We start from the raw sequence: 18477 nt of genomic DNA, 5'->3' as shown, positions 1-18477 counted from the left end.
ACTGCACACACGTCATCAACATCAAGAGCGAAAAATTAGATTATCGCTTAGTCAATATTGCTCGCTATTGGGCAAAGGCACTCTAATTTATAACTCTCATAAATATATAAAAAATATAAATAAAAAATATATAATTGAAACTAGATCTCCATTTTAGAGAATTTTTAATTAAAATTTTTTTAATTTCTTTAATTGTAATTTTAGTAAAATTTAAGATATAAGTAAAAAATATTGTAAAAAAACATTTGTAAATTGTGCAGCGTTCAGCCGATAAACCTAAACCCACTCATCTCTAACGTTGTTGAAACTTAAACCCTAGCAGCAACCTCAGTCCCTTCTCACCAAAAACCCTAAAAATCCCAATCTCTGCAAACTATAATCATTCATTCGTTCAACCATGCCCCCCAATAAGACCCGCAAGAAGAAGTTCCGTGACCCTTTTTTCGATGACGACGATTCTACAAAGCGCCGCAAAGTTGCCGCCGACGAGGATCAGGATGCCGAGATTGACAGTGACTCCGACGAAGACGGTAAAATCTCTTCCGGAGATGAGTCAGAACAGGAATCCGATAAGGAAACCGCTGATGAAGCTAGGAAGAGACTCACTGATGACTTTAGGCGAAAGTATCTTGAAAGTGCTAAGAAAGAGAAGGAGCAGAGAGATGAAGATGGTGAAGGAAGTGATGATGATGAGGATGAAGGAGCGAGAGATTCGCTTTTAGTTCAGAAATTGATAAAGGAGCAGCAAGAGGAGAGTGGGCGCATCAGAAAAAACATTGCTTCAAGGTCTGATTTTGGGATTCAATTTTATACATTGTTAGTTAATTTTCTGTGTTTGTGTTATGAATTTTGATTTAAATGTGACCCTTTTGGTTTAATTGGTTAGGGTTGAATTGGGTGGTGATGGTGGATTTGAAAATTTAGTGAAGCATAAGCAATGTGTTACTGCGGTGGCTTTGTCTGAGGATGATGTAAAGGGGTTTTCGGCTTCGAAAGATGGAGGGATTGTGCAATGGGATGTTGAGAGTGGGAAATGTGATAGGTATAAATGGCCTAGTGATTCGGTTCTCAAGTCTCATGGCTTGAAGGATCCGCAAGGTTCTGCTAAAAAGCAAAGTAGACAGATATTGACTTTGGCTGCGAGTTCTGATGGTCGTTATTTAGCTACTGGAGGCCTTGATCGCCATGTTCATATTTGGGATACCCGCACTAGGGAGCATCTTCAGGTATTTGCCTCTTTGGTCTCTTATAATTTGGAATAGATAACCAATGTTATAATGTGAGCATATTCAAGAATAGAATTGTTGGGTGTTCTTCTGGAGATGGGACTAACTAGTAAAGATCTTGGTGCAGTGTGAGATGATTTATTGTTTATATCAATTGGTCGAAGGGAATTTTTTTCACTCTTTTAACTTGTTTGGTTACATTCATTCTTTGATGTAAATTTCACATGGCTGTTGTTATATCTATTTGTTGAGAATTGTGTTAGTGGTACTTGGTTCGATTCAAATTGAGCAATGTAAAGCAATTAATTTACTTTAATTTGTATTTTGTATTGCTTGACAGTTGCAATATTACAGCCCTATTAATTAATGGCCAAATATTTATGATTTTGAACTGTTTACATGGAAACTTGCTATTGTTGGTGTTTGACTTTGCCTGATGTCTTTTACAGGCTTTTCCTGGTCATAGAGGCCCTGTTTCTTCTCTGGCTTTTAGAGATGGAAGTACTGAGCTATTTTCTGGTTCGTTTGATCGAACAGTTAAGATATGGAATGTTGAGGATAGAACTTACATGAACACTCTGTTTGGCCACCAAAGTGAAGTATTAAGTATTGATTGTTTACGCAAAGAAAGGGTATTAGCTGCGGGACGTGATCGTAGTATGCAGTTGTTTAAGGTAATCTAATCATGGTTAATTAAGTCTTAAGTATTTAGCTACAAAGCTACATTGTATATTTCTCGCAGTTGCTCTATTTGTGGAAAACAATCAAGTGATCAATTAATGGGATACTCTATCATCAAAAGCTGTTTTTTGGTTTTTTCCATTTCATCAGTTGGCTTGTTTCTGACTATTTACTGATGTATAATCTCTATTTTAGGTTCATGAAGAATCACGTCTTGTATTTCGCGCTCCTGCATCTTCCTTAGAATGCTGCTGTTTTGTTAATAATGAGGAATTCTTGTCTGGTTCGGATGATGGAAGCATTGAGCTTTGGGGTGCAGTACGGAAGAAGCCAATTCATATTTTGAGGAATGCTCATGCCTTACTGACAGATAGCAAGAAATCTGACCTCAAAGACAACGGAAAACTCCCAAACGGTAACCTAGGTAAAATTTTATATACTTGTTTATATAAACCTTTCAAAACAGTGTTAATATATTTTTCTACTAAGTCTATTGCATCTAAATTTTTAAATTTATTAGTCATAGCAATTACATAAATATATGTTAATTTGTAGCGTGGCTGAGTTAATAGTTAGCATCACTTGTTTGGATCATAAAATAATAACCGTTATCTTCATTATGCAGAAAATGGTTACCACCATCTCGAGAATCATCATTGTTCGTCAGTACACTCTTGGGTCAGTGCAGTTACTGTTTGTAGGAACAGCGACCTTGCTGCATCTGGTGCTGGTAATGGTTTTGTTAGATTATGGGCAATTGAAAATGAGACCAAAGACATTAAATCTCTTCATAATGTACCGTTGGTAAGTTAACAGAATAGCCGCGTAACTCAGTTATGGGATTAACATTCATGCTTAGTTTTATTTGCAGTTGAAAACTTCACTGGTATTTAATAAACCTTTTGTATCACAGGCTGGATTTGTTAATTCTATGGCTTTTGCAAAATCAGCAAAGTTCCTAGTTGCTGGAGTTGGGCAGGTACTTAAACTGCTATATTCTGCCTCTATTACCTGCTTATTCGGTTAAACTCTATTGACAGAAAAAGCAATATAAGCCTAAAATATTTCTGACATCTGATTTTTTTATAGAACTACTTTGTATGTTAGCATGACTGAAGCAACACTTTCAATTAATACCCGTCTAGTTTTGTGTTTCTTCAAAATTTCCGCTTGATTAATAAAATGTCTGTTTACAGGAACCTCGTCTAGGAAGGTGGGGAAGAATACAGGAAGCTCGGAATGGAGTTTCAATCCTTCCACTTAAATTGTCATGAGATGTGAGGCAATGAGCATTGTACCTCTTCAATTTTGACTGTAATTCCTAATGCAACATTGAGTTGAAAGATATATCTCTGTTCGTGATCTTAATTATTTGTATCAATTACATTTGTTATTATCAGTGCCCTATTGTTTTAGATTTTTGAATCATGAAATGCCATTCCTCTAAAAAAGTTTGAATTGTGTTTAATTTATTTGGATACAAAATATCACTCATCTTTACTTAACCTTCAGGTGTGTTTGGATATAGTGAAAGCCAATGGATGGAAAGACCAAAGGATAAAAAGTTTATTGAAACATGGGATTCCATTGTTTGGTGTCCATGTTTGAAAGAGGGTGAAATAATGAGTAGGAGGTTGCTCATAAAAAATAAAAAAGGAAAATATCATTTTTTGTCCTTTAACTTTGCCTCAGGATTCATTATGGTCCCTTAACTTTTAAAAACTTTAAATCAATCCTTTAAGTATAAAAAATGGAGCACGTAAGTCCTTTCTGTCTATTTATTGCAAATGGATGTATGGGTCTGCAGATGACATGGCATGCCTCCTTTTTCCTTTGTCTATTTTACCAACATTGTCTTATGCGTTCGTATCCACTATCTAGAGTTAAGTTGATTTTGATTTTCAAAAATTGAAGATTAGGGTTCATCCTCCATGAAATCAGGTTATGCTTCTTGTGGGAAGCTTGGGATGGTTGGTTTGGGGAAGGTAGAACGGTGGTTTCAGAAGAAAATATGGTGTTCATGATGGTGATATGTTGTGGATCAGAAGTTTGTTGTAAGGTGGTTGGATATTGTTATGTAGTCACGGTGGCGCGGTGATCGGAAAAGATATGAGGGAGACGGGGAGAAACCGAAGTGGTGGTGGTGCTTGGTTATTGTTAGTGTGTTATGGTGGTGAATAGTTTTGTGATATGATGTAGTGAACAAATCGAAGTGGTGGTGGTGGTGGTGCTTGGTTGTTGTTAGTGTGTTATGGTGGTGAATAATTTTGTGATATGATGTGGTGAACAAATTGTTGGTTGAAGGGAGAAAGGAGATGTGACGTGGTTTTTGAAGTGATGAAGAAGATTGTTGTACTGTGTGCCTATTCAGCTGTGCGCGTATTCAGCAGGTCCACTATCATCACGAGGAAGAAGAAAATATAAGATGTTTATGTTCACAACTTCTCCATTTAGTTCTTTTTCTTTCTGAAAAGTTAGATTTGGTTTTCTTTTTATAGCTGAGAAAGAGGCTCGAGTTTTGTTTTTTGGTTGAGAGAATATTCCCCTTTGTGTTGTTAAAAAATAAAGGAGTTTTGTTTTTTGGTTGAGAGAATATTCCCCTTTGTGTTGTTAAAAAATAATGGAACAAGAAGTTGTCGTTATACTTTTTTTTTTACTGGAACAAACTTCACTGCTTTCATTAATCAAATAAGAAGTGATGCAAGGAGGAATCTCATCAAACATACAACGTCGAGTCCAAGAATTGGCCGCCTTAGCTAAGGTGTGAGCAACCATATTCGCTTGACGCTTTATAAACTTAACCTCAAAGTTAGGGAACTCTAGTAATAACAACTTAATCGATTTTATAATTGAAATAAAGTCCGGATTACCAGTCGAATTGGAACTAAGGGCTTTGACCATCTGTTGGGAATCTCTTTCAAAAATCACCGGTATATTATAAAGTGTAGTGGCTGATCGGATAGCTTCTGTTCTAGACCGACCCAATTACTCCAATTAGGCCAATCCACTATGTGGCCCAAAGCATTCTGGCCCACACACGCGACAGCCTTCCCTGTCCCGCTCCGGGCAAACACAAGACATAACCGAGCACGTTAAAGCCTCGTGCTCGGCAACAGCCATCTCGCGTGTTTCCTAGCCTGGCGCCTCGCATGGGTCCTCAAAAAGTGAAGTCCTTTCTGCATGGAACAATCATATAAATAGCCCTCTAACCCTAGAGGGCAAGGTAATCTCTTTTTCACCCAAAATCTCTCACTTTGTTGTTGTACCTTATTGTCCAAACACTTACTTTGGCATCGGAGCACCTTGCAGGTACAACCACCCTTTTTCTCCTCCGACCGTACGGATTTCAAGCTTCACCGTTGCTGGCCACCTGTTCTGCTCGGAAAGATCAGCTTCCTTAATGGCTAAGGCCTCCTCCTCCAACACAGAGAAAGTGCAATTATCCCAAGCAGTACCTACAGCTACGAAGTTACCATGATCATTACGAATAAACCAACCTCGATCGTAGTCCTGACACGCTGATTAAAGGCGGCATCAACATTACATTTTAAGCAACCAATAGAGGGTGGGTTCCAAATAACCAAATCCCCGTTATCTGAATGTGTTTCCGGAAGATTTTGTGCTAGAAACCAATCTTGCCACTTATGGAATGCTAGCCAACCAAGCTTAGATGAGTCTTCCTTCTCATTGTGCCAAACAAAGTCGTTCCTATTCTTCCATAAACCTTCCAACATAACCGCAACTCTCCCCGCAATTTTCCTATCCTCCTTAGTACAAATGTCAAGGATAAGGGATTTGATATCATGAAAAGTATGGAGGGGGGTATAATATCGAGAAGTCCTGCCGTCTGCCAACAAAAATTAGTTTCCAAACAATAAAAAAACATGTCAATCGTCTTCATAATTATTACCACAAAGTTGACAGGTTGGAGTACACGGCACATGTTGATGAACAAGGCGTACCTTTGACGGGAGACAATCACTACAAATTCTCCAAATAAGATGTTTTACTCTGGTTGGGGCTGTAATTTTCCAAAAGCTACTCCAATTTAATCTTTCCCTTCCCGAGCTAACCCTTTCCTGACTCTTCCTCCAAATCCTATAACCTGGCCGAACACTATAATTACCGTTAACATTTTCTTTCCAAATCAAGCCATCTTCCGTCACTTCTTCTGCCAATGGAACATGTAAGATAAGAAGTTGTCGTTATACTAAATGCTAGAATTGAGTGCCTTATGGAAGCCGCCGTTTTACTATTCGTTGGAATTAAGTGCCTTATGGATGAAATAGCTATTGGCTTAAAATGAGAGTGGTGATTGTGGTTATTGGTTTCAAGTTGGTGTTTGGCCGGAATGGTAGTGATGATGATAGTAGAGCTTCAAACGGAAAAAAAAATATAGGAGTGGCTTAAGTGTTTCGTGGTTAGGCTTAAGGGTGTGAAGGGAGGATTTATGGTGGAATGTGAAGGGAGTTGTCGGTCGGTTTTGTCATCATGGAAGAAGGGTTTTGGTGGCTCAGTCTCACGAAAGAGAAGACAAGATATTCAAATAAGAAAATGAACAGTATTTAAAGATACATGAGAAATGGTGGAATTAGGTAAAACTACCTTCTTGTGTTGTTAGAAGTTGTATGGTCCACGTGTATTCCACTTCCTATTGTTCACAAAAGTTAAAGATATAACATGTAAATGTCACGTAACACACCAACCATGCCATATATACACTCATTCTGAATCCTCGCCAACGGAGATAGACGGAAGGACAAATGTGCTCCGTTTTTAAGATAGACAAAGTTAAGAGATGAAAAGGATATTTTTCCATTAAAAAAACCAAATTGAATCCATTGTTATAACACATGTGCTAATGGATCATAACAATTGGTTTTACAATATGTATGATGCACCTTGACTTCTCAGTTCAATTTCAATAAAAGAAGAATTTGTTGGATAAATTGAAAATTAGCAACACCGATGTTTCTATTATTGCTTAAATTAAAATTAGAGGGAAGAACTAAGAATTTGGTGGAGTTCATCTTTTTTTGTCTGTCTCCTCTATTTCTTCACTAATTCAATTAGAAGTTGTTTATTTCTCTCTCCCGTCTATTTCTATAACAAGCATATCGTATAATACACTAAAACCAGAATACATAGCCTTACGACTACCTAAGAATTTTAAGAAATTACATAACCATTCTCATATATCGCATCATCATAATTGATTTTAACAAATTCTATCAGGGAAGGCTTTCAACCAATAATACAATGGTGTCTTTTCGGCTCTCTTCAGACACAAACTAAAGATAGATTTCCTATAGTGCTTCATAGTATGAATAATATGATGCCACGAATGTCAGGGCCTCTTAAAATCAACGCAATGGGCCTCTTGAATATAGATTTCCTATACTAACAATGTTACTATTGGAAAAAAAACAAATGAAAAAAAGAAAAACAATTGAAATAGAATTATAAAAAATCTAAAAAATACAATAAAAAATCAAATTAAGAGTCTACAAAATTTTTCGGATTGGATGATTTTCTGGTGTGGATCATCTCTCACTTTTCTCGCATATTCAGGTGGCAACCTGAGATGGCCTACATTGAGTATTGGCCAAGTGTTTGCACCTTTGCCCCATACAAAGGGAATCAAGCCATAGAGTCGCTTCGTATGTTTATTGATCGCGCTATAGTAGATGACATATGCTTCTGCCTTGGTTTGTCTCTCTCAGTATGCCTCTGTTTATTAATTTTATATATAAGTTTCAAAGTTTAGTAGAATTTTCTCATTTTATAATTTGTATGTGCAGTTTTGTGTTATCTAAATCACACATATATAGGTTATAATGCTATTATTCTCAACAAGGTCTTCTATTCTACAACCTTTTATTCATCATTAAAGTTGTTTGTATGTATGTCATTTGATTTGTCTGAAATGTTTGTTATACTTATGATTCTAGGTTTCATATAAGACATATTCAATATACCACTCTATTGGAAATTTAGAAAGTATAGTCAGCCAAACACCTGGCTTCAAAATTGGTTAACAAGAGAAATTCAAGCCCTTACCGAGGTTAGTTGATTTTCCTTATTACCTATTAGTGTATTGTTTGTGCATTCCCTTGGGTTATATATTTGAATCTCTTGGTTTTTGCCTGAATATCATCTATATCTATTTTTATGCCTTACGATGGCAAATGTCTTGGTTTATTCCTTGCTCAATGCACTGCCCAATTTGGCGGGTTTATTTTATTGTCATCATAAAAAATAACAATTTGTTTAAATGACTTCTTCAATGGAATTTAATTCTAACTTAACGTAGAGGAGTTTACTTTATATTAGTTAGTATTTAGATCCAATTTTTTTACAATGTAGAATGTCATAAGAGTAATTTATCAGTACAAATATTTAGGTACAATTTTAACGAATATGCTCCAGCAGTGTAACCGTCCATTTTGTTCTCCATTTTTTCTTTTCTTTCTACTAATTGAAACAATCTTCTTCATTAAAAATCTTCAATATCTTATGTGAAGTGTTTTCTTTGTATGACATAGTGAAGTTGTTAAAAATAAATTCACTTATAAATATTATAACATTTTATTATAATGACAAATAAAATTTGGTTTTTATCTTTATAATATAGTATAAAATGCACTATTTTTTATTCTTAAAATTTTATAATATAATGAAAAAAATTATGGATGATCTTTTTCTATATATAATATTTATTTTAATTAATTAAAATACTGATACAATTATTGTTGATACAATTATTTTTATGAATGAGAATAAGTTAAAAATATTTTTATAATTTATATTTGACGGAAAACTGTTATAAATTTTAGGCTTAGAAAAATTGACTAATATCTAAAAAGTAAAGTTATTTGAATTGGAAAAATGATTTTATTCAAATATGTAGTTTTAAAATTTACTCATCTGGATTAAACTGAGTTTTGTTAACTCATCTACATTCTCAGGTAGATGTAAATGTATCTATGAGATACCAGATGTAGTGTAGATATTCATTTAGAACTAAAATTTGACGGGGAACTGTCATATATTATAGGTTTGTGAAAATTATAAATATGATATAATAAGAAGAAATTAAAATTGATATTTGACGGGAAACTGTTATAAATTTTAGGTTTGAAAAATTTGACTAATATCTAAAAAATAATGTTATTTGAATTGGAAAAATAATTTTATTCAAATCGTAGTTTTAAAATTAACTCATCGGGATTTTGAAGAATTTTGTTAACTTATCTAGATTTACAGGTAGATGTAAACATATCTATGAGATATCAACTGTAAATTGTTCATTTTAATGTCCATCTTATAAATAATTCTCTTGCGGTTGTTTTATATATTTAAAGCTAGAGAATCAACTGTACAATTTATTGTAAGTACGAATCAATGCTTAAAAGTTGGGTATATTATTAACATATATCTATCATATAAGAAAAGTCTACCATTTCCTATTCAATTGGCCTATCCACATCAGCAAGTCACTCCATAAAATTCCACGTCAGCCTCCATCTGCTTCCATTCTATTTGATTTCTACAAATCCTTCCGCACAGTTACAGTTTGTCTTTCAGTGGTAAATCAAAGAATGTTAATCTGATTGCCCCACTCCGAAGCCAACGTTCAATTCATGCAATAGAAGAATCAACATAATTCAGCAGTGAAGTCACAATTGATGTTGCAATTGAATACAAATTGATTTGGCAATGTTTAATGGAGAAATCCTGTGTCAGGTATATCGAATTCCTTTTCAACCGGTGTTCATATTGATTTCAAATTTTAATACCTGATTTCTATGGATTTGTTGGTTGTTTATCATTTGTGTGGTTAACATCAAATTCAATCTTCCTTCTTCTGTAACAAAAAGAACATGTACTGCTCAATCAACGGGAACTGACGCTGGTGTTTCAGAGGATGATTCTTCTTTTGATGACTTTTTTTAATGTTGGCAAACAGTTTATGTTACTTCAGGGGATGACATTGCTTCCGCAGGGAAATCATGATAGAACTACAGAACCAATTCTCTCTTCAAATTCAGTTTTATACTTGACATGATTTGATTTATTGTAGGTTTACAGTCTCCAACTTGAGGCCTTTTCAGTTGCCATTAAGAGATTAGATCCCGGCTTGCCGAAACCTAAGCTCCAGTTTGTCAGCAGATGTAGAAATAAATCAGATGAAGATAGACTACGAATCTTAAAAGAGAAATCAATTGAGTTGAATGTGAATGAACAAGTGGAATTCCACAAGAATGTAACATACAGGTTAGTCCAATTGGCTTTTTTTCTTCCATATTTTAATCACTTCCAAATGGTAAATGATTCCAAATGTACAGAGGATTGTTGGAAATTGGATTGTAATATAAGAAGAAAATATTTAATCATCAAATCTGACTTATGTTTTCATGTAAACATGTTTTGTGTCATCTCATTAAGTCATGAATGATTTATAAATATATACACAATCACACACTTCCTACTTGCGGTTTCAAAATTGGAATTTTCTCATTCCAACCCTTCTGCCTCCCTCCCATTTGCAAACCGTGAGATTTCATTTGAGAAGGCGATCCTCACTCATTACAATCACTATTCTCTCTCTTTTCCCATGTCTCGGATCAATCTCCTCACTCATTAACACCATGATCCTCTCTATTTTTGTTCTTTAGACTGCTGAATGTGTTTAATTTTTGTTATGCAGGCTTATAAATGGGAGGAGAAGCTGAGTTGTAACCTGTTTTGTGCAGGTAGCACGTCCTGATTCTGTGCAGTTTGTTGTAATGGATTACCGAATGAATGTGATGATATGGAGTTATTGGATGCAGAGTTTATAAGGGTTAATAACAGTTGGGGAAAATGAAGGTTAGTTAGAGTTTATTTTCTGAAATGGTTAACTGTTAGTTTAATTTAGTTTTGAAACTGTTATTGCTCAAATCAGGGATTCAAATAAGGTCTAACTCAACCTGTAAATGGTGTAAGTTCTGTTGAAACAAAATTTCTTTTTATATCTTGTGATTATGAATGCTAGCCATCAAAGGAAAAATGTTCCAGTTGAACTTTTCTTCATTGAAATAGTAATACTTTATTTAACCATCGTTGTCTGATGTCCGATAATGTTCATTCCCCAAACTTGACAGATTATGCTGCACGACACATGGTCCTCGGATTACGGTAAATAATATTTGAAAGATTTCTATATTGAAGGAAGCATGGATTTCTAATGCTTAAGTTGCAAACGAGGTATGACGGTGACAAAGGGCTTATGATAGATCAAGGGGAAACAAAATGAATTAATAATGATATTTTTGTATATTGTTGTCATCATGTGGCAGGAATGAGGAGTTCTTTTATTCCTGACTGCCGTGTTAATCTATTTCTGAATGTGAATGCAGTTTATTTTATGATCCCTTTGCCAATAAAATTTATGATTATGCCAATGGAATTGCTGCTTTGAGGTCTTTAAAGGTAATTCTTTTTTTATTTGTCAAAGTATTTTTGGCCTTCATGATTGAAAGTATGCTGATATATGTGTTCTGCTTGGTCATATGTATTCAGCTAGAAACCATGATCCCAGCTCAGCTGTCATTTAAAGATTATCCTGGTAGGTAGGATCATACTTTAATCAGAATTTTGAAATTAGGACCTCTGAACATATTGATAAACATAGAATTATATTTCTACTTCATTTGTTATTATTCTGAAGTTCTTACACATACACACAAACGCGATGTTTTTGATTTTTAGGATACTCTACCTTGATAGTTCCATCAGCATGTCCATTTAAGACATGGCCATTGAGGTAAAGCAAAGAAAGCACCTCCCTGTTTGAGGTCAATGCACAATGGTGATGTCATTATAAAATTTTTCAAAAATTCAGCTGACCTCTTAATTCTTCCCTTTCCGCCTTTTTGACAGTATTCAAATTCTGATGTTGTTATTTACGTTGGCTGTGGAGAACGTGTGGAAATGAAATGGCTGAGGTATGCTTCCTTTTAAGTTATTTCTATGAAATATTTGTACTTGGTGATATTTGAAACAAATGGAGGATAGCAGCAGACCGAATTTCATCAGAGGGATTATGGTTAATTGGGTTAAGAAATTATTGGAGTGAGGTATGCTTCCTTTTAAGTTATTCTCATTTTAAGCTTAGAACTTTTTTTGTTGTTCTCATGGTTTTAGATTAAGTCTGCTTTGCAGTTGCAAGTGAGCGTGCAAGTAGATAAGCTCAAATAATTGATTTCAACGTTTCTCATTTTAAGCTTAGAATTTTTTGTTGCTTCTGTTGTCATGGTTTTAGATTTAGTTTGCTTTGCAGTTACAAAAAGTGCAGAAAATCACTGCAATTGTTGCCACAGTTGTAGTTGTAAGCTTGTGATGTGATTTTGGAAAATGTTGCTTTTCTAAATTGTAGAAAATAACTGCTATTGTGGCTAAGTTAAGGTTGTAATGTGATTGTGGAAACTTAAGAATCATGACATGGTGGTTGTATCTGTTATTTAGAACTTCTGTTTACTACCAGTGCATCTTTTATTTCTAATGGCATTGAACAAAATATAGTTATAAGGTTTTGCATAATATACACAAAGATGCGTTGTGCTCTCATTTGTGAATGTGTAATTGCTTATGAGCGATTTTTCTCTTCAACATGTTACTTCTAAGGAACATCTTCAACATGTTACTTCTAAGGAACGTCGCTCATCTTTTAGTTAAAAATTTTGCTTTGTGAAATTGATGGACAGGTAAAATGTGAAAAGTGGATTCGCGATGAAGATAGTCATTCAGAGGAGTCTAACGCAACATGGTGGTTACCTAGACTGATAGGGCAGGAACACAACATCACTTTAGATTGGCCATACCCTTTCGCAGAAGGAAGATTATTTGTTCTCACTTTAACTGCTGGCTTGGAAGGTTACCATGTTATTGTGGACGGAAAGCACGAGACATATTTTCCCTATCGCACGGTATGTACAATCGACATTTTTCTACATTTATTTTTCAAATGCAGAAGAAGTCTCTAAATCGTTTTATGTTATATTCTCAGGGCTTCTCTCTTGAGGATGCTACAGGTCTATCTATAAAAAGGGATATCGATGTGCACTCTATATATGCTGCTTCTTTACCAACATCACATCCAGTTTCTGCACCACAGATGCATCTAGAATTACTTCCTCAATGGAAAGCTCCACCTATTCTCGATAAGAATGTTGAGCCCTTCATTGGAATACTTTCTGCCGGCAACCATTTTGCGGAACGAATGGTAGTAAGAAAATCATGGATGCAACATAAGCTAATCAAATCTTCACATGTTGTAGCTCGATTCTTTGTTGCTCTGGTAAGAGAAGTCTTTAAGCATCTGCTCAGTGAAGTCTTTAAGCATCTACTGAGAAAAGTCTTTCCCTACAAAGATCCGTAACAATAAAGATGGTTTATAAAATCTTTCATCTATGATAGAAACTGCATGGATAATATGGGATTTGGAAATGACATCCCAATTTTTTATTGATATATCACATTCAATGCATGTTCTACTAAGATGTAATTGATACTTTTATAATAGAAACATATTTTTTTCAATTTAAAGATTAATTGTACTATCAAAGTTAAATTATCCCACAACTTTTGTATTCAAAAACTAACTATTATGTTATGTTCAGTAGAAATATTCTCCTACAGACAACCATCTTCATGTTGTAACAATTCCACTGTAGGGCTTAAGTTAACCCCACATCGATATGATTATGTTCTGCCCCTAACCGACTTACGGTACACTTAATTTTAAGACTTTTTTTTTGGTACAACTTAAGTTATCAAACTTTAGTCAATATATTTACCACTTTGATGGAATTGGTAAATATAGAATTCAGACATATCAAATAAAAGCCTGCGTAAATTCGCAACTTCAAGATAAAATAAAGCAAGTCAATAGATTTGGTACATCAAATTAACCAATGGATAATACCTTTAATTTAAGTTTTTAATATTGACATATTTGAATGGATATGATATCAACTTCATTTTGGATCTTAACTTTATAATTAATATTTTAATTTTTTTTCAACTTCATTTTAGATCTTAACTCTATAATTAATATTTTAATTTTTTTTTCAAGCAATGATATATTAACGGGAGAACTAAGGATTCTCCAACCTACACCCTAAACCCTAAAATTAAAATTAAAATTTAAACGGGTCAATTTCATCAAAATACAAAATAATATAGTACGGATACACACGGGTACTTATATGGTACGCGTATATGGTACTGATATTAACACATTTAATTAAATATTGAATAATAACAAGAATAAATTTACTATTGATTTAAATATTTTTATAGATATTGACGAAAACATGAAACTACTTATCAAAATATTGTATATTAACAGGAACATGAAATTATTCATCAAACTATTAAAAATTAACGCGAACATGGAATTATTAATTAAAATATTAATTATTAACGGGAAGCGATGTTAATATGTTGAAAGTAAATGTGACTAACTTTATTGCATTGGACAATCGACACTGTGTTGTGTATTCTTTATGCAAGAACATGAAGTTACTGATCAAAATATTAATATTAACGGGAACGTGAAATTACTGATCAAAATATTGAATAACAACGGGAATATGAAGTTACAGATCAAAATATTGAATATTAACGAAAACATGAAGTTACTGATCAAAATATTGAATATTAACGAAAACATTAAGTTACTGATCAAAATATTGTATATTAATGGGAACATGAAGTTATTGATCAAACTATTAAATATTAACGGGAACATGGAGTTATTAATTAAAATATTCAATATTAACGGGAAGCGATGTTAGTATGTTGAAAGTAAATGTGACTTATTCTGTTGTCCATTCTTTATGCTGGCCACATTTTGTTATACCGTCGGTAAAACAATAATAATTTAAGTCGAATATATATTATTCAATCTAAAACAATATAAACTTTATTTTCTTAATTATTTTTTATTTTCAATATTCAATTTTTTTAATATTAGTATTTTTGTAACTTTTTTCATTTTAACCAAAATCTAATCTTTTACTAATACCTTTTATTTTTCTCAATCTCAATGCGCGAAAACGACGGGTACCCGTGCGAACGCACGGATAAGACACTAGTTTGTAACTATGTGAATGTGAACCAATTGAAGAATCAATTTATACTTTATAAATGATGGTCTGACGTGTAATGTAAATCCAGACGTGACCTCTGCGACAGCACGGGTTTCTTACTAGTATGAATAATATGATGCCACGAATGTCAGGGCCTCTTAAAATTAACGCAATGGGCCTCTTAAATATAGATTTCCTATACTAACAATGTTACTATTGAAAAAAAACAACTGAAAAATAGAAAAACAATTGAAATAGAATTATAAAAAATCTAAAAAAATACGATAAAAAATCAAATTAAGAGTCTACAAAAATTTTCGGATCGGATGATTTTCCGGTGTGGATCATCTCTCACTTTTCTCGCATATTCAGGTGGCAACCTGAGATGGCCTACATTGAGTATTGGCCAAGTGTTTACAAAGGGAATCAAGCCATAGAGTCGTTTCGTATGTTTATTGATCGCGCTATAGTAGATGACATATGCTTCTGCCTTGGTCATCGTCAAAAACGTCCTTTGGATGACATATCTTTCTACTCTGGATGATTGGCTTGTGGTTCGTTCCAAATGTATCAACATCTTCCTGAGCGGATCATGTGTTAATTCTAAGTTCTTTAGATTATTCCAAGACATCCATTTGTGTCTGCTCCTCCGACAATCCACCGCAGAGTTCTTAATGCCATACTCGATGATTTCTATAATCATTTGGTACCTAGCGGGGCACGCAGTGAGCCAACTCCTGATTCATGGTTTTATATACAGGGCTATATCTAATGATTCTATTGAGTGTCACATCCTTACCTGACACCATATGTCATGGGAGCACCACTTAGACCAGCTCTTCAGAAGATATTGGAAGAACAACGAGTTAGGGATGGCCACACAACAAACTTATTGTCAATCAGTCATCTTATTGTGACGATTGCGACAGATGCCATAGAAAGAGAAGACATTGCAAAAGACAGTCCTAGTATAGTCGTCTTATAAACAATCTTACTCGAGACACAGAATGCATCGGGGTACACGTTGTGGCAGAGGGGAAGTAAGGTGGTTATAAATACACAATATTTTATTTTGATAACAGTTATATTTTCTAAACAAATCATGTATCGTGTTAGCGTTTTTTATTAACTGATTAATGTTTGGATTTGAATTTATATATGCCATATTTGAATTACATTAATATACTTAGCATGGTGTTAATATATCTTTGGTGTAAATGGCCTAAAAAATATCAATTTGGAACACTTATGGCCACGTGTCAATAACTAACAAATTTTTCAAGAGTTATTCTGGAAATGCATCTACGAAATCACCCCTAAACAATTACGGAGATATATCTTCAGTCTAATTTTTTTGACAATTTTGGGGTGGATGGTTCACTTGTGAAGCACAAAGTGCTTTCAGGAATTAATTCGTAAATGCATTTTCGTAATTTTTATGAGTGATTTTGTAGATGAATCTTTGAACCATTATTTTGACAAATGAGGTGCGACTCACTTATGAAGTGTTGTGTATATTTTAGGTACTTTCGGAAATGCATTTCAGAAATATTAAAGGGAAAATTTGAGTTTTCAACTTGTTCACCTCATTCCATGGGATGGGTAAAGTAATGCCCATTAAATGAGGCAATATTGTCCATGCAAATCATAATTAGATAAGAAGATATAGAGACATCTTGTTTAATTCCTCGTCCAAAAGAAATTAGAGAAATTAACCTGCCACCCCCACAATTATGCCCCCCCCCCCTAAGTGTATGAAAAGACTAAAATACCCAATCCAAAAATTTTACTATTTTACAAAATTTACAGGAGAGTACTGAAATTTTCAAATTCTAGGGGTGATATCAGAAATTTTGCGAAATAGTAAGAATTTTCGTTGATTTTAAGAAATTTCCGTAGAAATTTCAAGAATTTCCTATCAGAACTATCAAAATTTTTTGTGCTTTTTAAGGCATTGGTACCAAAAATTTTGGTAGTTTAATTGTTTTTGAAAAAATACCGGAAATTTCAAAATTTTCGATAATTCATACATTTTTTTAAAATACCAAAACGTTTTAAAATTTTTGGTAGTTCATTTTTTAACATTTTGCCTTATTCATTTTTTCAGTGAGGACCAGGGCTAAAGACGATTTTGTTGCGGGCAGGCTTGTTGATAGAGCGGAAGCTGAGGCCCGAAGGGATGAGGCAAAGGCTTCCTAGCTACGGGCTGGAAGACATCCTCCGACCGGTTCTCATCAAAAACAGTTGGTTGAGCAGGCGTGGTTCTGCACACCCGGAGGCCAGACTGCTAGAGTTGCTACTATGAAGGAGGCACCTGTACTTGTCTTCATGGCTGAGCAAGTACTTGTGGAAGAGCCAGTTGTGCATGTATACTCTTTGTAGGAGCCAATTGTGGAGGTACCCGCTGTGCACGAGCAAGTACCCGATATGGAGATGGTTGTTGAGGAGGCTCCTGCGATAGTTGATTAGGTGTCTCCTGCTGATACAGACACCACAACATGTGCGTCTATAGAGCCATCAGTTCACACTGATGGAGCTCTTCTAGAAGGACCCACTAACTGGTCCGTGCTCACGTGATATGTTGACCATGTCGCATTCCGTATATGGCAGGACGAGGTATATATGTTATATTTTTTATTGCAAATTATTCATTATTGCTCGATTGACTATCTGAAAGTTTATTAATTCTTTTCTTAATTTTGTTTCTTACAATAGCGTTTGACGCTGAAGGTCGAATCCCATGGCTCGAAGTTAAAGAACTTTCCAGAGGGGGGTTCCTGAGCAGGTCAGGCATTTTGTTACTGACTTTAGCCTGCTAGAGTTCGTTGAGTGCTCACTTACCATGCTCGACGCCTCCCTCCTCTCAGATTTTGTTGAGTGGTGGCATCCTGAGGCATCATCCTTTCATCTTCCATTTGGGGAGATGACTATCACATTTGATGGTGTCTCTTCGTTGTTTCTTATTCCCATCATTGGTACATTCTTCATTGGTCCTCATATTAACTAGGGGATTTAGAGGTTGATGAGGGTGTGGTGCTTGAAGATTTTACCTTTAATAGGGGCTTGCACCTTCATATGTCTTGGTTGAGGGATAGGTACAATAAGCTTGTGGCGGCAGAGATGAATGAGGTTGCCGCTAGGGCGTACATGCTACATCTAATGGCATGTACTCTCTTTGCGGACAAGTCAGGTATTTATATAGATGTTCGCTACCTTTGGTTGTTCAGTATCCTAGACACTCCAAACTGGGCTTGGGGAGTGACGGCATTGACTATGCTATACACGACACTTGGAGTTGCTTCCTAGTTTGAGACCAGACAGCTAGCTGGTTATTTGACCCTATTATAGGTATACTAACATTTTTTTTATTTTTACTTTGTTATTTGAATCTATTAGTTATTTTTTGGATAAATCATTTTTTATTTCTTCAGTGC

At 34.7% G+C, this 18477-nt stretch overlaps 2 protein-coding genes across 2 annotated transcripts; both read left to right on the top strand.

The window, feature by feature from the left end:
- Positions 1-264: 264 nt before the first annotated feature.
- LOC131622467 (U3 snoRNP-associated protein-like EMB2271) lies at positions 265-3306 on the top strand. The gene is made up of 7 exons (XM_058893503.1): positions 265-786; positions 887-1226; positions 1676-1900; positions 2103-2331; positions 2533-2711; positions 2821-2886; positions 3104-3306. Exons 1-7 carry the CDS (start codon positions 398-400, stop codon positions 3179-3181), a joined length of 1506 nt encoding a protein of 501 aa, XP_058749486.1. The 5' UTR covers positions 265-397; the 3' UTR covers positions 3182-3306.
- A 6189-nt stretch (positions 3307-9495) lies between these two features.
- Positions 9496-13521, top strand: LOC131622418 (hydroxyproline O-galactosyltransferase GALT5-like). Its single transcript, XM_058893449.1, has 10 exons — positions 9496-9653; positions 9788-10184; positions 10618-10778; positions 11054-11156; positions 11249-11381; positions 11472-11521; positions 11661-11746; positions 11832-11896; positions 12656-12877; positions 12958-13521. Exons 8-10 carry the CDS (start codon positions 11888-11890, stop codon positions 13327-13329), a joined length of 603 nt encoding a protein of 200 aa, XP_058749432.1. The 5' UTR covers positions 9496-9653; positions 9788-10184; positions 10618-10778; positions 11054-11156; positions 11249-11381; positions 11472-11521; positions 11661-11746; positions 11832-11887; the 3' UTR covers positions 13330-13521.
- Positions 13522-18477: the final 4956 nt, after the last annotated feature.

Source organism: Vicia villosa, unplaced genomic scaffold, assembly GCF_029867415.1.
Source record: "Vicia villosa cultivar HV-30 ecotype Madison, WI unplaced genomic scaffold, Vvil1.0 ctg.000030F_1_1, whole genome shotgun sequence".
Taxonomy (NCBI): Eukaryota; Viridiplantae; Streptophyta; class Magnoliopsida; order Fabales; family Fabaceae; genus Vicia; species Vicia villosa.
The sequence above is the reverse complement of the archived record's forward strand: the minus strand, read 5'-3'. Positions and strand labels throughout refer to the sequence as shown.

Excerpts from the sequence above, each read along its gene's own strand:
- LOC131622418 (XM_058893449.1), top strand. Across the intron at positions 12,878-12,957 it reads CATATTTTCCCTATCGCACG|GGCTTCTCTCTTGAGGATGC; the intron begins GTATGTACAATC and ends TTATATTCTCAG.
- LOC131622467 (XM_058893503.1), top strand. The coding sequence starts at position 398 with ATGCCCCCCAATAAGACCCGCAAGAAGAAGTTCCGTGACCCTTTTTTC. Across the intron at positions 787-886 it reads AGAAAAAACATTGCTTCAAG|GGTTGAATTGGGTGGTGATG; the intron begins GTCTGATTTTGG and ends TTAATTGGTTAG. Across the intron at positions 1,901-2,102 it reads GTAGTATGCAGTTGTTTAAG|GTTCATGAAGAATCACGTCT; the intron begins GTAATCTAATCA and ends TCTCTATTTTAG.